The sequence below is a fragment of the Balearica regulorum genome, chromosome 1 (assembly GCF_011004875.1).
Source record: "Balearica regulorum gibbericeps isolate bBalReg1 chromosome 1, bBalReg1.pri, whole genome shotgun sequence".
NCBI classification, from domain to species: Eukaryota; Metazoa; Chordata; class Aves; order Gruiformes; family Gruidae; genus Balearica; species Balearica regulorum.
In genome coordinates, this window is record NC_046184.1 from 30,421,535 (window position 1) to 30,443,291 (window position 21,757).

The 21,757-nt window shown below is 37.1% G+C and overlaps 1 protein-coding gene across 2 annotated transcripts in view; it reads left to right on the forward strand.

Moving 5' to 3' along the window:
* DOCK4 (dedicator of cytokinesis 4) overlaps window positions 1-21,757 on the forward strand; it is a 259,671-nt gene that overhangs the window by 176,847 nt on the left and 61,067 nt on the right. For both annotated transcript variants that reach the window (XM_075744140.1, XM_075744149.1), the window contains exons 23-26: window positions 642-834; window positions 9,089-9,216; window positions 11,446-11,580; window positions 16,014-16,112. In XM_075744140.1, coding sequence (XP_075600255.1) covers window positions 642-834; window positions 9,089-9,216; window positions 11,446-11,580; window positions 16,014-16,112 — 555 coding nt within the window. The remainder of the gene's footprint in view (window positions 1-641; window positions 835-9,088; window positions 9,217-11,445; window positions 11,581-16,013; window positions 16,113-21,757) is intronic.

Here is a 21,757-nt window from a genome sequence, read left to right on the forward strand (position 1 = left end):
TATCTTTAACCTTTTATGTCATCTGTTCTGACACCAGTGTGAAGGAGGTCGAGGTATGAGGAGCTTTTCTCAGTCAGGTAGATTTGGAGAAGAAGAAGGGAATGTCAGTTCTAGCTTCCTTTCTCTGGCATTGCCCTCCTTTCTCTTCCAGTGTTTTGCTTCCATATTCATTATACTGACCAACGAATTTTGAACCATATTTTAGGATTGTTGAAGTGAATCAAGATTGCAAGTGCTGTCTCACTGCAAAATAAAAATGTCCATAATTTGAAAAATGGAAGATGTGGAGACCTTGTATTACTTACCTTAAAACAAAGCAAATGAAAACAACTCCATTCAAATCTTTTTGTTCTGATGTCAGCTGGCTTCTGTTATCCTTTTCAAAATTTCCTCTCACACATAGATCATGAAGAATCTGTAAAGTATAAATATTTTTGTTCTAAGTTGAGCTTTTTACTTTCACTTTGTCCTGAGAGAAATGAACAGTCCTTAGATAATGTTTAAAGAAAAATAGCCACAAGTATAAGACCGTTAATGAATGTGAGGATATGTTACTTACATTTCTATAGTTATTTAAATTCTAGAAATGTCAAAACTGCGCTGAAATATCTGACTGTCCATTTTTTGCCCATTTCCTCTAGGCTGTGTTTCTCAGTTCATTCCCATCGGTGTACTCTGAACTTTTGAAGCTCTTTGATGTGAGAGAAGTGGCAAATTTGGTTCACGATGCTCTGGGCAGCTTGCCAACAGTCATGCATGGGGATGAGTCCCTTCAAGCTGTTAAACTGCAGAGTATTGGGAAAACCGTAGAGAGTCACCTGTACACCAACCCAGGTAAGGTTAACCGGGGCTGCCTGCAGATATGGCACTCGAATTGTGTGCTTGGTACAGGGGCCAGCAGGTGCTGAAGGGAATAGTGTTGCTCCAAGTAGTGCTTCCTAAGGAAAAAATCTTGAAGCACTGCTCTCTACAAGCTGCTCGTTTACATGAAGACAGTTGGTTAAATTTTGGTTTTTTTAGAGACAAAGAATCTTAAAATATAGTTTTGCTTTGACCTACTGCTGGCAATATGTCTGTGAAGGAAGTTTGCCTTATACTTTATAAGTAATTATAAAGGAAAAAGCTTTACTAAAATGATTTATTTTTTTCCTTTTTTTTCTCCTTTGGGGGCAGTTCAGCAAATAGATTATCACTTATCTGTTAAGTCTTATTTATGTAAGTCCTGCTAATTCAGCACTTTCAATCCTCCATTTCTTAATGCAGCATAAAAAGGCTGCAGAAATCCAAGTGATAGTGGATTCGTAAAGCATATAACAGCATAGTTATTTGCTATGTGGAAGAAAAAACTGCTCTGTGATGGTGAGCCTGACATTCTTTCTTTCTATTCTAAGTGAAACACATAGAAACAACCAAATATTAAATTTGAAATAAACTAATTTTAAAATAAAAGAATTAAAATGGAAGAGATTTAAGGAATTCTAGGAAGTGTTAATTTACACACCAGAAGCCCTCTTGAGAGCTATTTGGGTACTGGCCCATGGAGTTCAGTAGAAATAGTAACTTTTACCATCTAAGGCATTCAAGGTAAACACAGTACAATGATGAAGGCTCTGCAAAAACCACCAGGGTATGCATAAATATTTTGAGATGCTGTAAAATAAAGGAAGAGATCTTAGAACTTTTTTTTTTTTTTTTTAAATGTTCCAGTGATTGTACTATAAATATATCAGCTCAAAGAACTGAGTAAGAAGTATTGGGTCTTGGCTACTTGGCTTCATTCTGGTTGCTAAAAGAGCTTACCCTTTCCCTTGTGAGCCTCCATAGTGGTCCCTTCCAGAACAGTTAGCTCTCCCTACTACTGATTGATCAGACCTTTGATACTCTGGGTAGATGATGACATTCATGGAGCAATCTTAAGGATGCTCTAATTTATGTTTTTCATTTTCCGAATACTTAGGGACCGGGTAGCATAATTTCCATTTTCCTCCCATTGTCTTGGTTAGGTCAGCCTAACCAGAAGATCCAAATGAATTAATGTAATTAAACAGTTAATTAATGCCATGTAAGGGACTCCTGGGGACTTTCTTGGAACTAAATCTACTTTCAGCTGTATGACAATTTTTTTGTTTGCTTCCTTTTGTAAAAATGTTAGGTTTTTATTCAAATCCAGTTTCATTATTAAGAGTCCATACGAGGTGATTTGGCTACAAAAGTAATGAAAATTACATGTTAAATTTTACATGGAGTGTGGCTTATACACAAATAGAATATAAATTTCATAGACCGCAGAGAAACTGATGACATCAGGCAGTAATATAAGCTCCCAACATCCATAATAGGAAGCTCAGGCAAACAGTTGCACAGTATAATTTCAGTCATTGTTAATTTGAAGGGTCATGTGCAGATCAGCATCTTGGTCTCTTTGCCCTCAATGTTTGTCTCTTTAAAATACAAAAATATAAGTAGACTCTCCCTCAGTCAGTCCCCAGAAGGAAGTCCTTTTAATATCCTCTTGGGAAAATAAACATTGCACTAGACTATGTTAATGTGCGGAGTAAACTGTACATCCTAATGTGAAGTTGAGGCTTGCTGCTGTGAAAAATAATTGATTTCTGTCTCCCAGATGAAGATGATGAACGCTGCAAGCTGCAGTGCTAGCTAACACATTGGAACTAGATGGAACACAGGAAATAAATATTTATTCAAACGTCTAAAAGTGAGAAGGGCACGTCTTGGATAACATCTTCTGTTATCAGGAGCCTGCTTGGAAACAAGTGAGAGTAGTTTAGCATGGGAGTTTTAGGCATTTTGTGCTACAAGGGCCTGAGCAACTAACACATTAGCTCCCACTGCTGCAGAAATCAACTGACACTAAAGCTATGTCTTCGCTAAAATTGGGAAATATATTTGGTATAGTGTTGAAAATAGAAACATCAGACATGCAGAGGTTGATTTAAGGTGCCCAAACACAGATGTTCAGTACAATTTCAGATGTATTTGACGCATCTAGTTTCTACCTGCCTCTCTAGGGAATGCAGGTTATATATTGTATTTACTGATCACGCGTGGATAGAATGTCTTAAATGGCTTTATATTGAGGCTTTGGTATAGCTTGCTTAAAACCTTTTTCTGTTTCAGTGATTTTAAACTTCAGCTGTTCCTGTAGGTAACAACTACAGAGATGTTAAAAGATGTCAGCAGCAGTGTTCTGCCTAGCTCCTTTGAAAAGTTAGTGGAGGTTCAGGCCTTACTTCTATTTTTCCGTATTTACTTCCACATCTGTGTAGTACACTATGTTGAGTGTCTCAAAAGAAACAGATGACAGTTTTCATGCTGATAAAGACTAGCAGTATTTTTTTTCCTCTTGGCCTTTCTTCCAATCTCCTGATATTTTGGGTGTAACTCTTTGGACGCATCCCTGTTGATACTTGTAGAATGGCCAAATTGATCTACTTATGCCTGTACCCAGAAGATTTTCTACCTTTGTCATTTCTGATACCTCAGTAGTCTAGGACTCATTTGTTGTCTTTTATGCATTAAATATTATTATGGCTTGCTTTGGGGAAGAGTTAAATCTGTTTTGCTGGGAAGGGTTAAGGCAAATAACAGAGAAACACATCTTGAACCATGTTCTTCTTGACATGGTTAAACAGGAATTAGCAGAACACCAATAGTTGGTTTTTTTCTCTAAAGGCACTACTTTGAGCTTGCAAATGCAATAGCTATGAAAACGTGAGGTGTGCAAGTGAAACATTTAGGTTTCTTCCTCCAAAGAGGATGAGCTTTCTTGCAATCACCACCGATCTAACACATCAATTACCAGAAGAGAGATTACATTCCTAGGTTAAGTCCTAAAAAAAGAAAATTCCATATTGATAAAGCCTGTATCTTAGCCCGGTTATACTCTGTGGTGCAGCTCTTTACCACATGGAGAATGTTCTTACAAGGCAAGAAACTTTGTGTCTTCCCAAAATATGAGGATTTGGACCTCTGTGTCAGAGTAGCTTGGCAGGACTTTTCCCTTTAGAGAGGCAAACTGTTCAAAACAAATAGAGGTGAGGTTTAATTCTCTGACCATTTACTGTATAGATATCAGACAGTAATCTATATATGATATATAAAGCCAGGAAAAATCCTGAACTGATGTTTTAAAGACATCATCATGTGTTCATTTTATTTAATTTACTTCATATGTAGAATTTTATGTATTTATTTTATATATAACTTATTCCTTATCTGGTTTTTATTGTTTTCTTTATTTTACACTGAAACCCGCTATTAGTAGATTGCAAAAGTGATAGTTATCTCTTAGTTTTCTTTCTGAGCTTGTCCACTTACCTCAGTGTGTCTTTGTGAATGAGTTCATCTAAGAATTGCATTCAGTACCTCACAGGAGAATGTACCTGTAGGAAACTATATGTTTCAATATTCAGAGATGAATATCTGACACAATCAGTAAGAATAATTTAATATCTTTGAACTGGCTTGGGGAAAGGATGTTTTTACCTGTTAGATTTCCTGTGGGGATGAAAAAAAAAAGTTGTTAGCAAGTTCAGGAAAGGATACCATTAACTGATAAGGAAGTTTAGTTCTAGAAGCTAGTTATTATAATTTCCCTCTTATTCCATCATTTTTTTAAAAGACAGACTCATTAAAGAGACATGTAGTATATTTCAGTAATCACGGCAAGCTGATTCGTGGCTATAAAAATGCAAAAAGCCTGTCATTATTTAAATTGTTGATACAAAACCGGAATTAAATTTAGTTAAAATTCATTAAACTCTACATACTAACGCAGAGTTGGGGGGAAAAAAAAAAAAAGGTCAATTTTTTCAAAACATAAAGGTTTTACACATTGATCCATAGTACTGCTTTCATGTACTCCAAGATCTTTTTCAGATTAATTAGTATTTCTTAATTTGTCTTCCACAGCAAAACACTATTCTTTGGAGTTCTTTGTGTATGTATGCTTCTATAGACACCTGCGGGGGGATGTATGTAGGTATATTGCATACAAATATTCAGATTAATTAGTACCTCTGTAGTGGAGAGTAGAAAATACTTTGCAAAAGCTTTGCAAATGCTGCTTTGCATCTGTGGCTCTTTTTTAGGCCAAGGGAGGACTTTCTCAGCCATACCTGTGTTTTTCCTCCTGCACTATAGGCAATTTTTTTCTTTCAACTAAAACCAGTTCTTCATAAAAGTTTTGAAACTGACTGTTCCGAAAACAGTGATGTGGCCATGCAGTCCCAGAGCAGGCATATATGTTTAGGTTTGGAATTGCAGTAATAACTGTTTATTCGGCTTAAGCATTTCCTTTTCCTACCACTCTTAACGTTCAGCAGTTCTTCCAAACAAGGAGGTGTAAATTGAATAGGTCCACGTAAAACTGTCAAAACCAAAAGCAACTTCCTTGCTTCTCACTGTTCAAGGAGAAAGCCATTTGTTTGTTTAAAATGTTCGATTACACTAATTCTGTTTCCAAGCAGGCTGAAGTTTTGACCATCTGTTCAGATATGGTCATTGAAATGAGTATCATCTTTCTGAAATTAATCTTTAAAATACACTAAAAAAAGTTTTGTACGTCTGTGCAGGTGCTTTACCACTCACTGAAAAGCAAGGGGGAAAGTTGTGCTGTGGGTTAAATATTAAACATTAATGTAGCTTGCATAGGAAAGTCACAAGGATTGCCCAGAGTAGTCTCTCTTTCTAATTATGCCAAGTATGTACTCGAAAAGTTCTATGCCATAGTTTTTTTCCTCTCTTTCTGTGTAATATTTGTAAAGGGCAAGTGTTAGCATTTTGAACAGTCAGCTAATTTGGTTTCCTGCACAGAAGAAAAATTAGGACAGTGACTGATGGCTAAGAGTTCTGATTATTGCACCATTCCTTGCACTCATTAATTTTTCTATACACAGTGGCTGACATTACAGCTGAAATTTTTTAAGAAAAAGAATAACTTGAGACAAATATTCTCCAGGCTTTCTCATAGTCCTTAGTCTGGCTCAGACATGAATATGCCAGCTCTCCTCTTCTGTAATGCCACTACATCTCTCCACTTAAACAGGTCAAGACAGGGAGTTATTTAGATTATGGGCTTATGAGGAATATATAGAATCATAGAATGGTTTGGGTTGGAAGGGACCTCAAAGATCATCTAGTTCCAACCCCCCTGCTGCAGGCAGGGACACCCTCCACTAGACCACGTTGCCCAAAGCCCCATCCAACCTGGCCTTGAACACTTCCAGGGAGGGGGCATCCACAACCTCTCTGGGCAACCTGTTCCAGTGCCTCGCCACCCTCACAGTAAAGAATTTCTTTCTAACATCTAATCTAAATCGACCCTCCTTCAGCTTAAATCCACTACCCCTTGTCCTGTCACTACACTCCGTGATAAACAGTCTAAGGCTGTGTTATATGTGGTGGTTAATTCAGTAACTGGCACTGTTCCCTCCCATGCATAGTTGCAAGTCATTGTAAGATGCTTTTTGCTAATCTGTTTGGTCTGGGTAAAACAAAGTTCCTGATCATTTTATGGAGCTTTTGCAAAAAGGGTATTCTTGAAACAGTCGAATGAAGATGTAAAGTTTTGCCTGAGATGTTTCAGGCCATATTGTTATGTAAGAGTTGGCTATTTACAAGTCAAGTGTTGCTACGTGTAGATTCTTTGGTCTTCAAAATGGAGTTCATAATGCCGTGCTTACATGTAAGCAGTGCACAGAGTAGTGGGCACCTCAGAAGAGGTACCAAATCCCATGTGTGCTCATCAGGAAGCTACCTAGAGTTAACCAAGAAGAAACACCTTGGCACAGGGCTGCTCCTGTTTTCTCCTCACCTGGGCTCAGGGATTTGAGTTGTAGCTTCAAGAGAGGACCTACATTCCTCAGAGGACCTATGGTCCAAAGGATAAGTCAGGCTCACATCAGCAGTGTGTGAAAGAGCTACTATAACTGCTCCATGACACTTCTGGAGTTGACCAGTGATTTGAGCGTTTGCCTGGGAATGGAAGACCAGGTTCAGTGCCGTGTCAGCCTGGATTCGGCTTCCTACCACCTGCCTGCCAGGGGAGTACCCCAACTGCAGAGCTGTGGGTTGGTTTACACAGTGAACCGTTCATCTCTTCTCTTGAAGATGGATTATCAGATAGTCAAGCATTCAATATGTGTAAGGCCTAACAGAAAGCAAGGAAAAGGAGCTGTCCCCTGTAACCTAGAGGTCAGGTCTTTTTTACAGGAATGGAAAGTCCTGCTTTTTTGCTTCAGCTGAAGGCATCAGCTCTGGTTTTTCATCTATCAGTAATCAATAAGCAGATTTAGTGGTGGTGATCGGAAGCCGGCACTTTCCTAACAACAGGTCTGCGCATTCGCCATCTTCCTGTTGCCTTTCCTTTTGACCCTATAGATCTTGCTGTGGCAGCTGTGCACACTTCACATCTCAGACTACCTGGGGCAACGCTTTGCTGAGCTTCTGGATTTTAGGTAGACAAAAAGAAAATGCCTTGTTGGTTTGGTCAAGACACTTCTGCCCAGCTGCTGTGCTACAGGCAGATATGAACTCTCAGGCCAGTCCTGGTGAAAACCTACCGAGGCACTTGCAGAAGCAAGCAGTCACTGGATTGAGGCTCTTTGTTTCTCAATTTTGGGTTTCAGTACCACTGGTTTTAGATTCATTGATGGCCTTTTGCCTATTGCCATACAATCTTTGTTTAATATTTTCATCAGTAGGAAGATATAGCAGAACACCTGAATAAATAATAAGCACAAAACACACATTTAAGAAGACCAGGCAAGTTTTTTTCTTTTTCTTCTTTTTTTTTTTTTAAAAAAAAACAAGAATATATTTAAATAGTGTGTACAAATCAACTTGTCCATATGATTTGTCTTGTGTTATACAGATAACTAGACAATGAAAACAAGGGAATAATAAAGAAAAACAACATTAGTGCTGTATTTCAGTGAATGAAAGAAGCATTCAACAAATCAAATCTCAGAATAAATCTTTTTCTCCCTCCTGAAAAAAATAGAGGAAATACTTGAGGGGGAAAAAAGTGTTTATAGAAAGACTAATCCATGAACAGTACCTGGTTCGCAAAATGATTTTAAAGGAGTAATTTTCTGGCTAGATAAACTCAATTTTTAGGAAATAATTACATTAATGAACAAAGGAACTGAATAGATGAATATATTTAGATAACGTGGCATATAATCATCATTAAAATTTTAATAGAGGAAATGATTCAAGTATATTTCTATGAGAACATAATTTCTCAGTCATGGAAAAGATCTAAAAACAACAACAAAATGAAAACAGATAACACCCATTCCATTTATCAAGTTGTAAACAGGTGTTTAATGTGTTATCACAAGTGCAAGTATTAGGGCTCTTCCCATTTAAGATTGTCTTTAATTATAAGAAAAAGACGCAAAAACAGTAGCATGTTAATGAAGTTCTTGCATAATTTTGAGAGAACTCAGGACTGAAAATAGCACCAAAGAGCTGTGTTTAGAAAATAAAATAGAGGGAAGGCAAATCATTTTATGTAGATACCAGTAATCTAAATTGCTCATACTCAGTACGAGTGAGGAATCTAGAAAAGTGAAAATCCTGAAAGAAATCTGAAAATACTGCTTGTCTGTAAAGTAGAACTCATTTGGAGAATAACATAACTTCAAGATGAAGTGTGTTGTGACCTTGGCTTGCAAAGGGATCGTGTCACATGGCAGGGAACATTGGAGCATAATTTCACATGATTTTGAACACAAGTATTACTGTGCTAAGTTTTTTTACGTGACAGTTCAATACTTAGAATTTTCTGTTATATACAGTATATTTTACGCAGTGCTGTTTTTCTCCATCCATGATATGACATACTGACTTTGAGCATATTGTTTATTCTTCAGATATTTGCTTCAGGATGTTATGATTATGAACTAAAAGCTTCTGCTTATCAAAAATGTTGGCTAAAGCAAGAAAAAGCTTCTGCTTATCAGAAATACTGTTTTGGGACTGAAGACACATTTTATGTCTGTATTAAAATTAAATGATTCTGTGAGAAGCTCCTACTCATAAAATTTTTAATTTTTTCCAGATTCTCGATATATTCTTCTTCCAGTAGTTTTACATCATCTCCACATGCATTTACAAGAGCAGAAGGACCTTATAATGTGTGCACGTATCCTTAGCAACATATTTTGCCTCATCAAGAAGAACAGCTCAGTAAGTAAACACCACGTCACATCCACAAGGTGTTGAACTTCTTTATATTGCTTAGTGACATTTAATGACACAAACTGGACCTTGACCAAGTCCATTTTAAAGAGTTCTCTGCGTAATGATTCTGCATAAACTTGTTATTTTGATTTCTCATGAGCCTTTTCTTCCCATGCAAGAATATTTTAGTTGTAGCACATAGTGTCCTGCCAAGCTTTGACTCTTTTTGAGTGTTGTGTTGGACAGAAAGAAACATCCACTTGCTTTTAGAGGCATTTTCTGTTGTGGGCTGTTTAGTTGTAGGGGACACAGGGGTGTTATAGGTATATAGATTGATATGAGCATTGCAAGGGGATTGCACTTGTTTGTTAGTTGACAAACTCGGTGGCCAACTTCTGATGTTTGTGTTTGCAAATTTGTCTGTGAAAGCTGCATACGAGAGCTAGCATAGGTGTATTGCAAAAATAAAGATGATCATAAATGCTGACAGGCAAAGGGATATTAGACAAAAACAAACATTGCCTGTGGTTAGTGCAGTAAATACGTATCAAGGCCAGCATTCATTACATCGTAATGCATTAGTGAGAACTGTTTTATGTGTTTCTTCATTTCATACCACTGTCAGCAATAAAAGTTGCTCCATCAGTGATTTGATATGGATGCAGCTTGCAGTTTTGGCACTGTACAGCATTTTCATTGCAGCTGCTCCTGGATTAGTGTAATACCTCATCCCAAGATAAAGTGATAGATGATAAAGCATAGCTGTGGGTTTTGATTGGGAGAAAGGCTTACATGTCTGGTCTTAATTTCAGGACATCTTTCATTTGGAGTCATCAAGCCAGAGATGTACACAATCACAAGTGGACGTCTACATAAAACTCTCTCTCCAGTGTTCAGGATATGCAGCTACTATTTTTAGTAGTCTTTGAGTCATGGAGAGTATTAACAACTTGGTGACTTTGATATGATTTTTGTGGATCAGTTCAGAACTTCATTCCTTCCATGGTAATTAAGATAATTTAGATAATTGAGGGAACAAGTGAATTTGCAGTCAGGCAGCTTTGAAAATTAAGGTTATCGGCCATTCTAATAGTAGTTTGTACACGAGTCATGGAATCATAGAATCGTTTAGGTTGGAAAAGGCCTTTAAGAGTCCTCACGATTGATACAGTTCCTAAATAGACTGTATTCTGTCTGCCTTCATAAGTAGTGAAGATAACAGCTGTTTGATACTAGACAAAGTGACAGAGGACGCGGCCATGACACTAGACTCCTCTTGTATCCTGACAGAAATTTTGAGTTTTGTTACAAATCATATGCTTTGGGTGTGTAGGAAGCAAAAAAAAAAAAAAAAAAAATCACTCCTACACCTTGATGTCAACAAAGTTAAATGATCTGTTTGTCAGTTGAGTTTTAGTTTGGTTGTGTGCATTTCATTATGAAGTGTTTCTTTCTGTGAAGAAATGTCATCTTAAATTGTGGATAAAATCGCTCAGATTAAGGTGGTGGTGTCTGCTGCAGTAGAGACAGAAAACATTGTTGAAGCATGGAAAATGTATTTCCACCTGAATTAAAAAGGAAAAGTAACCACGACTTGACTTCATCAAGTGTTTTCATGCATGTAATTAAGATATTCATGGTCTCTTTTGGTGGTGAACACCGTGGTTCCTTTGTATTGATGTTGCGTACAAGCAGTTGTAGGCTTACATAAATGACTAATTTGTTTGTGCTACTCAGTTGATGGGAAGCAATGTAGCTGGTCGTTACTGCTGAAGCAGGTCTTGAAGGTTGAACACCATCTGCTTGTTTCTGGTGATAGTTTCAAAGTGTGAAAACAGAACTCTACTTTTTGGAGTTTAAGCCTCTCTTGGCAATTTTCCCAGAAAATATATGGGTGTTACCTATAAAAATCTTGCCTGAAATGTTCTCGTATATTATTTACTGCTTTCTTCTAAACATTAATTGAAAATAGAGCTCTACTAATTTGATGAATGCTTACATATTCAAGGTCAACCCATAACTGGCCTCTATATTTCAGTACAAAGTAATTAACTGAAAACTGTTAGGAAAAAAATCAATAGAATTAAACAATATCTTGATTAGAGAACAGTCCTTGTTTCTCGAATGTAACATTCCTAGTAAAACTATCATTTGTTTCTAAAACAACATCAAAGGAAATATGCCTGTCATCATCTTTCTATTTTAAAATCTTAAATGTTTTATTTATTATTTAAGGAAAAATCTGTTCTGGAAGAAATTGATGTGATTGTAAACAGCCTGCTAGATATTTTGTTAAGGACCATACTAGAAATCACCAGCCGACCACAGCCATCAGGCTCTGCTATGCGTCTCCAGTTTCAAGATGTGACTGTAAGTTTTTTCTAATTAAATAGCCCATAATTGTCACTGGTTGGACAACTAGACTTGTGACAACATTGGTTTTAGGTTGTAATTCAGACTGTCAAGATTTTGTGTGTAAAACAGAATGAAGATAACAAAGAAAACTTTTTTTGCATTTTCTTCATTTTCAGTGGAAATAGTAATTTTTTTCATTAAATTTATTTTATAAGTTGTGGCCCAGAAAAAAAATCCAAAAGATAAAGTTTCTTTTGAGACTATTTCAGGTCACTAATTATTTCATTACGTTTCTTTTGTCGACAAATTTAATAGCTTTCTGAAATTCTCTTTATGTTTGAATTACTGGAAATGGAAGAGTATCAATCTATAACGTTGTACTTCCTAAAATGCATACACTTTTACATGATGAGGCAGCTCTAAAAAATTCCTGCAGAATCTGTGACGCTAACTTCTACAAATCCAAATTTATTAATTGAAAGGCACTTTGTTGTTCTCTGGGCTGAGCATTTGAGCTTCATTTCTATCACATGAAGTAGAGCAAAGAGGATGAATTTAGAAGATTAACAAATTATATTTTGGTCAGCCTGATATAAAAACTTTCAAATTAGACGGCTGAAAGGCAGGAGTTTAGAGGAAAGCCTAGGATGAGCATTGATGAAACAAAATGAAGTGTCACTTTGCTTTGTTTTCAGCAAGGTTCCCAGTTTGCTTTTGAAGGGCAAATCAGTTCTAATATAGCAAGGGATATGACTCCAATATGAGGTGAGGGGATGACATTTTGTGCAGAGAACATACTATGCTGTGTGATTTGCCATCTCGTTATACACTTAATTAATTAATTGCCCAATTTTTACACTGTAAAATGAATAGATAATGAATAGATGGTTGCTTTTCAAACCAGAATTTCCTCTGAGATCCAACATTTCAAAAAAGCATTTAATAGCTGTGGAAGAAATGTGTTGTTGGGTTTTTTGTTTGTTTATTTTACTTTATCCCACAGAGAACAAACATTCTAGGGAGTGTTTTATGGAGCTGACCAAGCTCTGTAGTAAGATAGCACCATGCCTTAATCACTGTGATTCAGCAGGACTATACATCTAAGAGTTTGGGGTTTTTTTCTTTAAATTAGAAAATTACAAATGTACACTGTGTGGCATATCAGACCATTACAAGAAAATCTCAGCTGAAGTAAGGGTTGTAGTATTAGACTGTTAGTGTAGCAAAGCTCCGAGCTTATTGGTTTCTTCTGAGATATCGACTTGCTTGCAGATTAAGTTTTCATAAAACACCATGACAGCCTAATTCTTTCACACCATCAAAAATTAGACTCTGAAAGTGCTTTAAAGTTGAAAAATTTTCTTTTTATGCATCGGAAAAGCCATGTCATTGTCACCACAGGCATCTCAAAGAGTACTTCATGTGGAAGTGACTCACAGCACAGCATAAGGCAATTATATACATTTATGTAGAAACATCATGCAGTACGGGCTTATGGCAACACACGGAGCCAGATTCTTGGAACTATTTGTAGAGCAAGTATGATAAAGTACTCAATGTGAGTACAGCAGTAGAATCTGTTCCAGTATGTTACCATTATTTCAAGCTGCATATATCATAAAATATTGTTTGTGAGATGTATCATGGCAGCACACCGGTTAAAATTTTGTCACACTTTTACATCAGATACAGTGTTCCTTGTGGAAGTAGTCCCAAACTCATCTCAGTTTGATCTTCTAGGCCCACCCTATCTTTCTGCACAAAGCAGCAGCATAAAATCAGGCAGCATCAGTCACCTGGGCCGCCATGACTGTACCGTTTCTTTCATCTCAAGTAGTTTTGGTACCTTGGTACCATTTCAATTTGCAGTGAAGAATCTTGTTAGATGGTAACCTGCAAGATGGATGTGACATTTTAAACTGAGCACAAAGACATGTCTTCATGGTGTCAGCGTTACACATGTTGCACTAACAAACATTGAATTTAATACAATGGTGAAAGTGAAACTTCTGCTTTAGGATGTCAGTGATTTAGTCCTTTAGATTTCCTCAAGAAACACAATTTGCATATAAAGAGTTAGCAGAAAGCAATCCAATTAAAGCGAACCTTTATTGATTACAGATCTTGGAAGTTCAGTCCCTCAGAACCCAAATGAATTGCAATTTAATTGTGAGCTCCATGTATTTTAATAATTGCGCTCCTTAAATAAGACACAAAAAAATACTTCAGGATTCCACCTAGAGTGAATTGGATATACTGCTTGGCTTGACTAGAATTGGATCCTAAATGGTTTTTATCAAGGTTGTTATGTGTGTGGGGTTAGCTTTCGTGCATAATTTGTACGTACGCTGACCAGTTAGTCTGCGGCTAACACTGGCAGAAATGTTACAACATACATTTTTGTGTTGAATTCAACAACTGCAGCTGAATGTTCATTGTTATTTTAAAAACCAGCTGCCTGTACAGCTACCTACGTTGAATTACAAGCTCAAATTTAGAAGTCAGTTAACAATTAGCTAAAGCTGGTACCCTTTTAAAGCTAATCTGTCAACTATAATAGTACAGCGTTCTATAATTGTGATTTTTAATATACTACTATAAAGTAAATGTGGGAACACGGAAGGTGACTAGAAAGGACTGCTTAAAATACTTAAGCAAGAAGGGAAATATTCACAAGGTTCATACTCAAATTTTGTTGCTCACGCTAGCAATCAGGTAAGCTTACACCCTTATTTATTTATTCTGCTTATTTTGGCTAATTAGTCAAATCTGAGTGGTCTCAGATTTTCTAACTGGAATAGAAGTCCTCAAAAATTATGCCTATTTAGATGAACCTACGTTATACTAAATGGCATGATAAAATCATATTGAGGCTAGATATAATGAAATTGAAAATATTAAAAAATAATGATAATAGACCAAAGTCTTTTTGTTTTCTGAAGACAACCTGATAGTGTTGGAAATAAATTTTCAGATATATACAAGGTAGCAGCTGTAACCTTGATGGTTATGCCCAGAGCATGAAGATTAAGAGACTTTGTAACCTTAGGATATTGCTTTGAGAATGCTGTGTTTACTGTAAAAAACAATGGTTTTGCAGGGACGTAATTAATATGGGATCATTATTTCAGTGTAAAATCTTATTATGGGCAAGACAATTATTATTTTATCACTGTATTGCCAACGAAAGCCATCACCTCACACACCACCAACTATACAAGATATAATCACAAGTGAAGTAGACCATCCGATGTGAAATCCAGAATAGCCATTCCTGTCAAAACATACTCCTTTTTTATCTTATTTACTGTTTTTAATGAAAGACAGGGGAAAATCTTCCCAAAATTTGACTTGACAAACTAATGAAAGACACCATTTTAAAATACCATTATCATACTTGTCTGTTCTCCCAGTCTCATTCCCCATTCCTGGTCGATAGAGGCCAGAAGTGTATTTCCCACTTTTTAACAAGCTTGTAAGATTTCAGAATTGTTCTTTTTAAACACTGGGATGCAATCCAGACCTTTCACTCTGCAGCCAGACCAGATTGATACCATTCAGTGTTTCCTCCCAGCTCAAAAGTGAACAAGCAGACAGGGAAGGGAGAGAGGGAGAACCTATTCCTTCCCATAGTGTCTGGGTCGTTTGATCACTCACTGGAGATACCCACTCCTGTTCTCTGCTCTTTTGCTCCGGAATCCCATGCTGTTTGAAGGACAGCCTGGTGAATGTGCATCAATAGAGGCAGGGAGGAACCTGCACCGCAGTCCAGTAAGTCCCTCAGCTGCTGCCTGGAGCATCCCTTTTGTGAAGCGTGGAGTGTGAATCCAGGATTCGGCACTGTGGGAGAGAGTGGTCTTGCCCTATGGTTAAGTTCAACTTCTAGATGTTTTAATGAAAAATTCCTCTGTAGGTCCAAGGAAACTTCCGATTAAAACGTTTTCAAAGTTTGTTCAATCCTATAAATGAGTTTTCTTTTTGACAAAATTCCCAGCTAACTCCATTAATTTCTTCCCTACAGGAAAACAATAGCATACTTCCCAGAATTGTTACAAAATATTTTTGTTTGTTTTTGTTTCAAGACTGAGTTGATTAAGAGGTTGTAATTTTAGCAATCTTAAATAATCTGTTTAAAAACAGATACAAGGGAAACAAATCACAAATCAAACTTTTACGGGTTTAGCCCTTCTGGAACTATTTCAAATAGGTTTTGCTAAGCATGTAAACTGCATCTGGGGGAAAATAATTCTTTAAATGGGAAGGAATTTCATAGCTAAATGAATATATTTTCACAAAATATGGAGTCCTAGAAATAAAGTTCCCTAATTGTAGATTAATTTCCCTTGCATTTCTTAATTACTTTTAAGTGCCTGTAATATGACAGTTTAAGCTTAAATCCAGAAGACATTATAATCTATAATATTTCTATTATTGGCTTATCTGAACAGGGGGAATTTGTCTCCTGTTTGTTGTCACTCTTGCGGCAAATGACTGATAGACATTATCAACAGCTTCTTGATAGCTTCAACACAAAGGAAGATCTGAGGGTAAGTAACAGAATTGTCTTTCCACTTGTTCAGTTCTTTATTTCTCTTTTTGATTTGTCTCCCTTTAAGATATTCCTACGCTTTGATGAAACACTCCAGTATTTAAAGGCAGTCTGTTTTTCAGAGTACCTAACTTTTGCACAGGCTTGCATGTGTACTTAGGTCCACTCTTATGGTGCGGCTAGGATTTTGTTGCTTCTACAATAACAGATAGAATAGAGATGGGGGGAACTATGTAATATTTTTAAAGCTATAACCTTAGTCTTAAAATATTTTAAATATGATAGCAGTCTAAAATTACACAGTTCTGCTTGATTCTTCCTGCCAGGCAGTTGTTTTGGGTTTTTTTTTTGTTTTATTATATGTATTATTCATTCATTCATTAAATTATATACAGCAGTGGTAAACCCACAGCTTGAGAAATGCATATTCAACTAACTCTCCATTTTTCTTAACTGTGCAGCAAGTCCATTGGCAGGAGGGACCTGTCAGACTCGTAATGTCTATCTGCCCGGTTTGATCATGGAAGAGAGTAGCTGCAGAACGCTTTCAGGGCAGTTCCTACCAGTTTCATTGATGGAATTACCAGGTTCATGGAGACGGAACATTTTTAATTCCTTTTTGGAGGAAGGGGATAGATTTCTTTAAAAAACATTTTAAAAGTCAAGATTTCCTGTATAAAGATATACATTAAGACTTCCAGTCTGGCAGAAACTTACATAGTACCAAATTTGATCCACAGGAAATCTTGAGTGATCACTTTTGCCCATTCTTCAGCCAGTGATCCTAGATAGAAGAGTAATAATGCCCTAATGTGTTAGCGTATTTTTAGATGTTACTCTCAAATTACCATTTGATAAATTTAGGTGCTAACCTGAAAAGCAGAGCCTAGTTATGGTGCAATTTCAGATTTGCTTATGTTTCTGATAGCTGTTTAGAGCTGTTCTGAAGAAAGCATACTATCCTTGAGTGCCTTTTCTTCGTAGTGAGATGGTCATATTGAGCTTGAAAGATAGAAAATGCTGCTGAGAAGTTATCTTTATCCTGAATCAAGGGTACTACCTAGGAGTTATATAGGGTGGGTGGTTTTTATACTAGTATTACAGCACCTGTTTTCACCTAGCATAGTTTCTATCCTTAGGCAATTTTTAGTATATGTTGGGGAACCTAGGCATTTTTTATGGAAAATATTTTGCCTTTTGTTTGAATTCTGAGTAGGTCTATATTCCTAGGTTTAGATTTTTGTATTTCCTAGAGGTTTCAAGCTTTATTTCTGTTTGATGTATCTATAAAATACAGTGTTGAGTTTATTCAGACTTTCTTGCTTCTAGAACGTGAAAAATCTCTAGAATTAATGCTTGAATGGTGTTTGATTTGACACATTTGTATTCCCCCCACGCACATACCCTACTATTATACAGAGACATATGGAAAGCAGCTGTAGCCAGTGCCATCAGCTATCAAAATAGAGGTCTTAACTCAAGTCCAGAGTTTGTTATTTCCATTCAGATCTCATCAAATCAGCATCAGCTCCACGAGTGATTCAGTGGCAGTAGGTTGATCATAATTAATGCAGCATTCCTTCTCTTCTGAATCTTAAATTATATATTGTTTTTTTCCCTCACTTGGAAATATCAAACATCACTGAAATATGTATAACTGAGAGCAAGGAGGAAAGATGAGAGCTAGTGTGTGAGGCTGACACTGCTGTTAATCATGAGGTGATTGTGTATGACTTAGGCTATCTAAACCATCTTGCCGCTTACCTCTCTATTTTTCTGCTTTGTTTGCCAAGGAACTTCCTTGGTATTTTATACTGCTTTAAGATATGCTTCATAGGAAATGACATCAGTATGAGTAAATGAAGATTCAGAAGGTGTAAATATCTGTGATAAGACTTTTTTCTCTGAGATGCTTTTAGAGGCTGAACTAGTAGCCGTAGTTAATCTTGTGGCTAGTATGTACTGTGGGATTTAGGCTTCAGTGGTAACCTCCATCAGCTTGCTGTATTTTTGAATTCTCTTTTTGCCCCCCGGTCAGTGATGTCAAAATGGACTGGGTCTTCCCTAAACCACATTACAAGTTACAAATCTGATATAGGGTTTGCAAGGGACTTATCCGAGTGTAACCCAGGCCTTTGAATTGCTATCTGCTGTGCTTTTTGGCTTTGACTACCTCTGTTCATAATTAAGCATCTATATTGAACAATTAGGCTAGGCACACTGATATCACAAGGTATTTCTTCTTTCTTCCGGACTAATTCTCAAGGCGTCTATGTCAAGTGCTTGCATGAATGCATGTTTGCACAGCTTTTGTGATACTATCAAAGAAAATACCCCCACCAAACCAATTCTCGAAACAAAAATTCAGTTGTGCAACTACTTGTAAAAAGGGAATGAAGGTTGTAATTCATTCTATGGAAATATATTTGCAGGTTGTTTTTTTTTTTAAACGGTCTATACCAAAATTATTAAAGACTATTTCCAGCTTGTTAATCACAGTATACAAAAATGGAGACTTAGAAGGAATGACATGAACACATTTTTACAACATGCATCTGAGTGATGCTTTAAACAAGTGGTTGTTTATGAAAATATTTCCTCTAATTTGTAAATTTATTTAGTTTAAATAATTGACTTGGTGACTATTTTTATTTTAGTCATTTCTTTAGGAGAGTCAGTTTTTTTCCACACAAAGCGAAAGATAGAAAAAGTATTTTATATTTGAAAACATGCAAATGAAGAAAGAAAGAAATGACAGGGGATTCATGGCTGAGTGGTAGCACCAGAGACTATACTTCACTCACTTTTTGAAACATTGAATTTAATGAGGCAGTAATTTTAAATGCTTCCTTTTATCTTTCAATATTATTTTAAAGATATGCTCCTTTTGCTTACCACAAAATACCATCTTCTTCTAGTAAATATATTTTATAGCAATTTATAGAACAGAGACAGCCTTGTAGGTGGATATTTGCTGCTGCAAAAAAGCTGAGATATAATTTATGACAAAAGGCAACAGTGGAAGTTATAAATAGGAGGAGAGAAGTGGAAAAGTGAATGAGAAACACAGTGTATGTTAGCACAATATGGCTTTGACCACAGCAAGGTGGTTTTGGTTGGTACGTGTGGGGTTTTTAGTTAATAGATTAAAAGAAGACAAAACAAACAGATAAGCACCTGCCAGAAGGTGTAGATTTTATCCATTGGCAGTGTACCCTACATAATGTGACAGAATAGATATACAGGAGAGATCTGATGAAGGAAAAGATAATATTTCATAGGGAAGGGTGTAAACATTGCTAGTTTTCTGATCCCTCTCTTCCAGCTAAAGGAGCAGAGTAAGGTGAGAACTGAACCCTACCACCAAGTGCAATTTATTCCACTGTTCTCTAATGACCCCTTGTCTGCATGAGGTCCTTAGGCATGGGAAATGTCTCTGGTGCAGAAGGTCAGTTCTAGCCACCATCCTTACCCTGCTCTGCAGGGACATCCTCTCACATATCGGACTTCTGAAGGGATGAGTGCTAGGGCTGAGGGGTATCTCTAAAACAAATATTTGAGTGGCTTCTGATGTAGATTGAGGAAGCAATGAAGGAAAGAAGATCTGGGAAAGGAGTTAACCACAGGATGAATGGGTTGTCCAGGCAGAGACAGCTCACTGTCAAACCGTTCTCTTTCTTACGGGCACCTTGGCACTCTGCAAAAAATCTCTAGGGTGCTCTACAAACACTTGATAGCAAGTAGCTTGATAACTCTGCAGCATGAACCAAAGCAATGGATGATCAAGCAATTAGTTTTAAAGTGGACTGTTGACCCAAACTAAAATGCTAACATATATACACCCCGAGACATCCAGTGAAGCATCTGACCTGCTTTACAGGGGATTTTACATGCATACAGGGAAATGTGAAAGAAATTCCGAGGCAGTTTTCGATTAAATGAGTAGATGGTTTTCAGTCTTTCAGAAGGCCATGCTTCTGTGAGAATTTCATCAAGCAACTATTGCTACTAGAGGAAACTGAACTATGATATCGTGATATTATTTAAGTGGTATAAGATAGTACTAGAGCTCACGTACACTAGGTAGGAATATTAAGAGATGGTATTTAGAGTATGTAAAAGGACAAAATTACTCCCTTGCTGTCTCTTAAGATAGAAGGAATATGAGACATTAATTATATCTGTACTCGACCAACCAAATGTTAGTTCGCTTATACTGCAGGCAAAAATGTTTTTTAAATGTTAAAATCTGTTACTAATCAGTATGATGTGTTCAGCAGAGCAGATACAACTATGAAAGACAATAGTTTAGTGCAAAGGAAACAGTTCAAAATATAGTTACAAAATTGATCTTCCATGAATGGAGCTTCGCAGTAATATCTTGTGATGTTTGGATCATGACACAAAAATGAGCAATTGCATCATGCAAAACGCCAGCCATTGTAATGCTGATTAAAACATTTTATGGAATTGTTACATGGAGGTGAGTCCCTTGGGAGTGAACACTGGCACTGAATACTGATAAGCAGTGCTGACACATGAGGGATACCAGCACATTAATGGCAGAGTATAGGACTAGTCAACTGGCATTTACCCTTTGGTTATTTTCATGCTTATAATGGTTTCCTAGGGAAATGTATTACCAAATATAAAAAACCTGAATTATGAAAAATAAGAATTACCTACAGATTAATTCTCTTAATAGAAGCTTAATAGTTGTATCTTGAAAATCTTACAATTGACTAGTTTTTCTAAAGTTTTTTATAAGTTATCTGTTTCTTTCAGTTTTATTTCTGCTTTGAATTATAGAATATAATCATAGATAGGATCATTGAATTGTTTTTGTTGGAAAAGACCTTTAAGATCATCCAGTCCAACCATTAACCTAGCACTGCCAAGTCCACCACTAAACCATGTCCCTAAGCACCACATCTATGCATGTTTTAAATACCTTCAGGGATGGTGACTCAACCACTTCCCTGGGCAGCCTGTTCCAATGATTGATAACCCTTTCTGTAAATAAATTTTTCCTAATATCCAAGCTAAACCTCCCCTGGCACAACTTGAGGCCATTTCCTCTCATCTTGTTACTTGGGAAAAAGAGACCAACGCTCACCTCACTACAAACTCCTTTCAGGTACTTGTAGAGAGGGATAAGGTCTCCCCTCAGCCTCCTCTTCTCCAGGCTAAACAGCCCCAGTTGCCTCAGCCACTCCTCGTCAGACTTGTTTTCTAGGCCCTTCACCAGCCTCGTTGCTCTTCTTTGGATGCGCTCCAGCACCTCATTGTTCTTCTTGTGCTGAGGGGCCCAAAACTGAACACAGTACTTGAGGTGCAGCCTCACCAGAGCCGAGTACAGGGGGACGATCACTTCCCTGGTCCTGCTGGCTGCACTATTCGTGATACAAGCCAGGATGCTGTTGGCCTTCTTGGCCACCTGGGCACACTGCTGGCTCATCTTCAGCCAGCTGTCGACCAACAACCCCAGGTCTTTTTCCGCCAGGCAGGTTTCCAGCCACTCTCCCCCAAGCCTGTAGCATTGCATGGGGTTGTTGTGACCCAAGTGCAGGACCCGATTATACTGCATTTTCTGTATACATTTTTAACATGTACTGTAACAGAGATCTTCAGTCTTACTCAGGC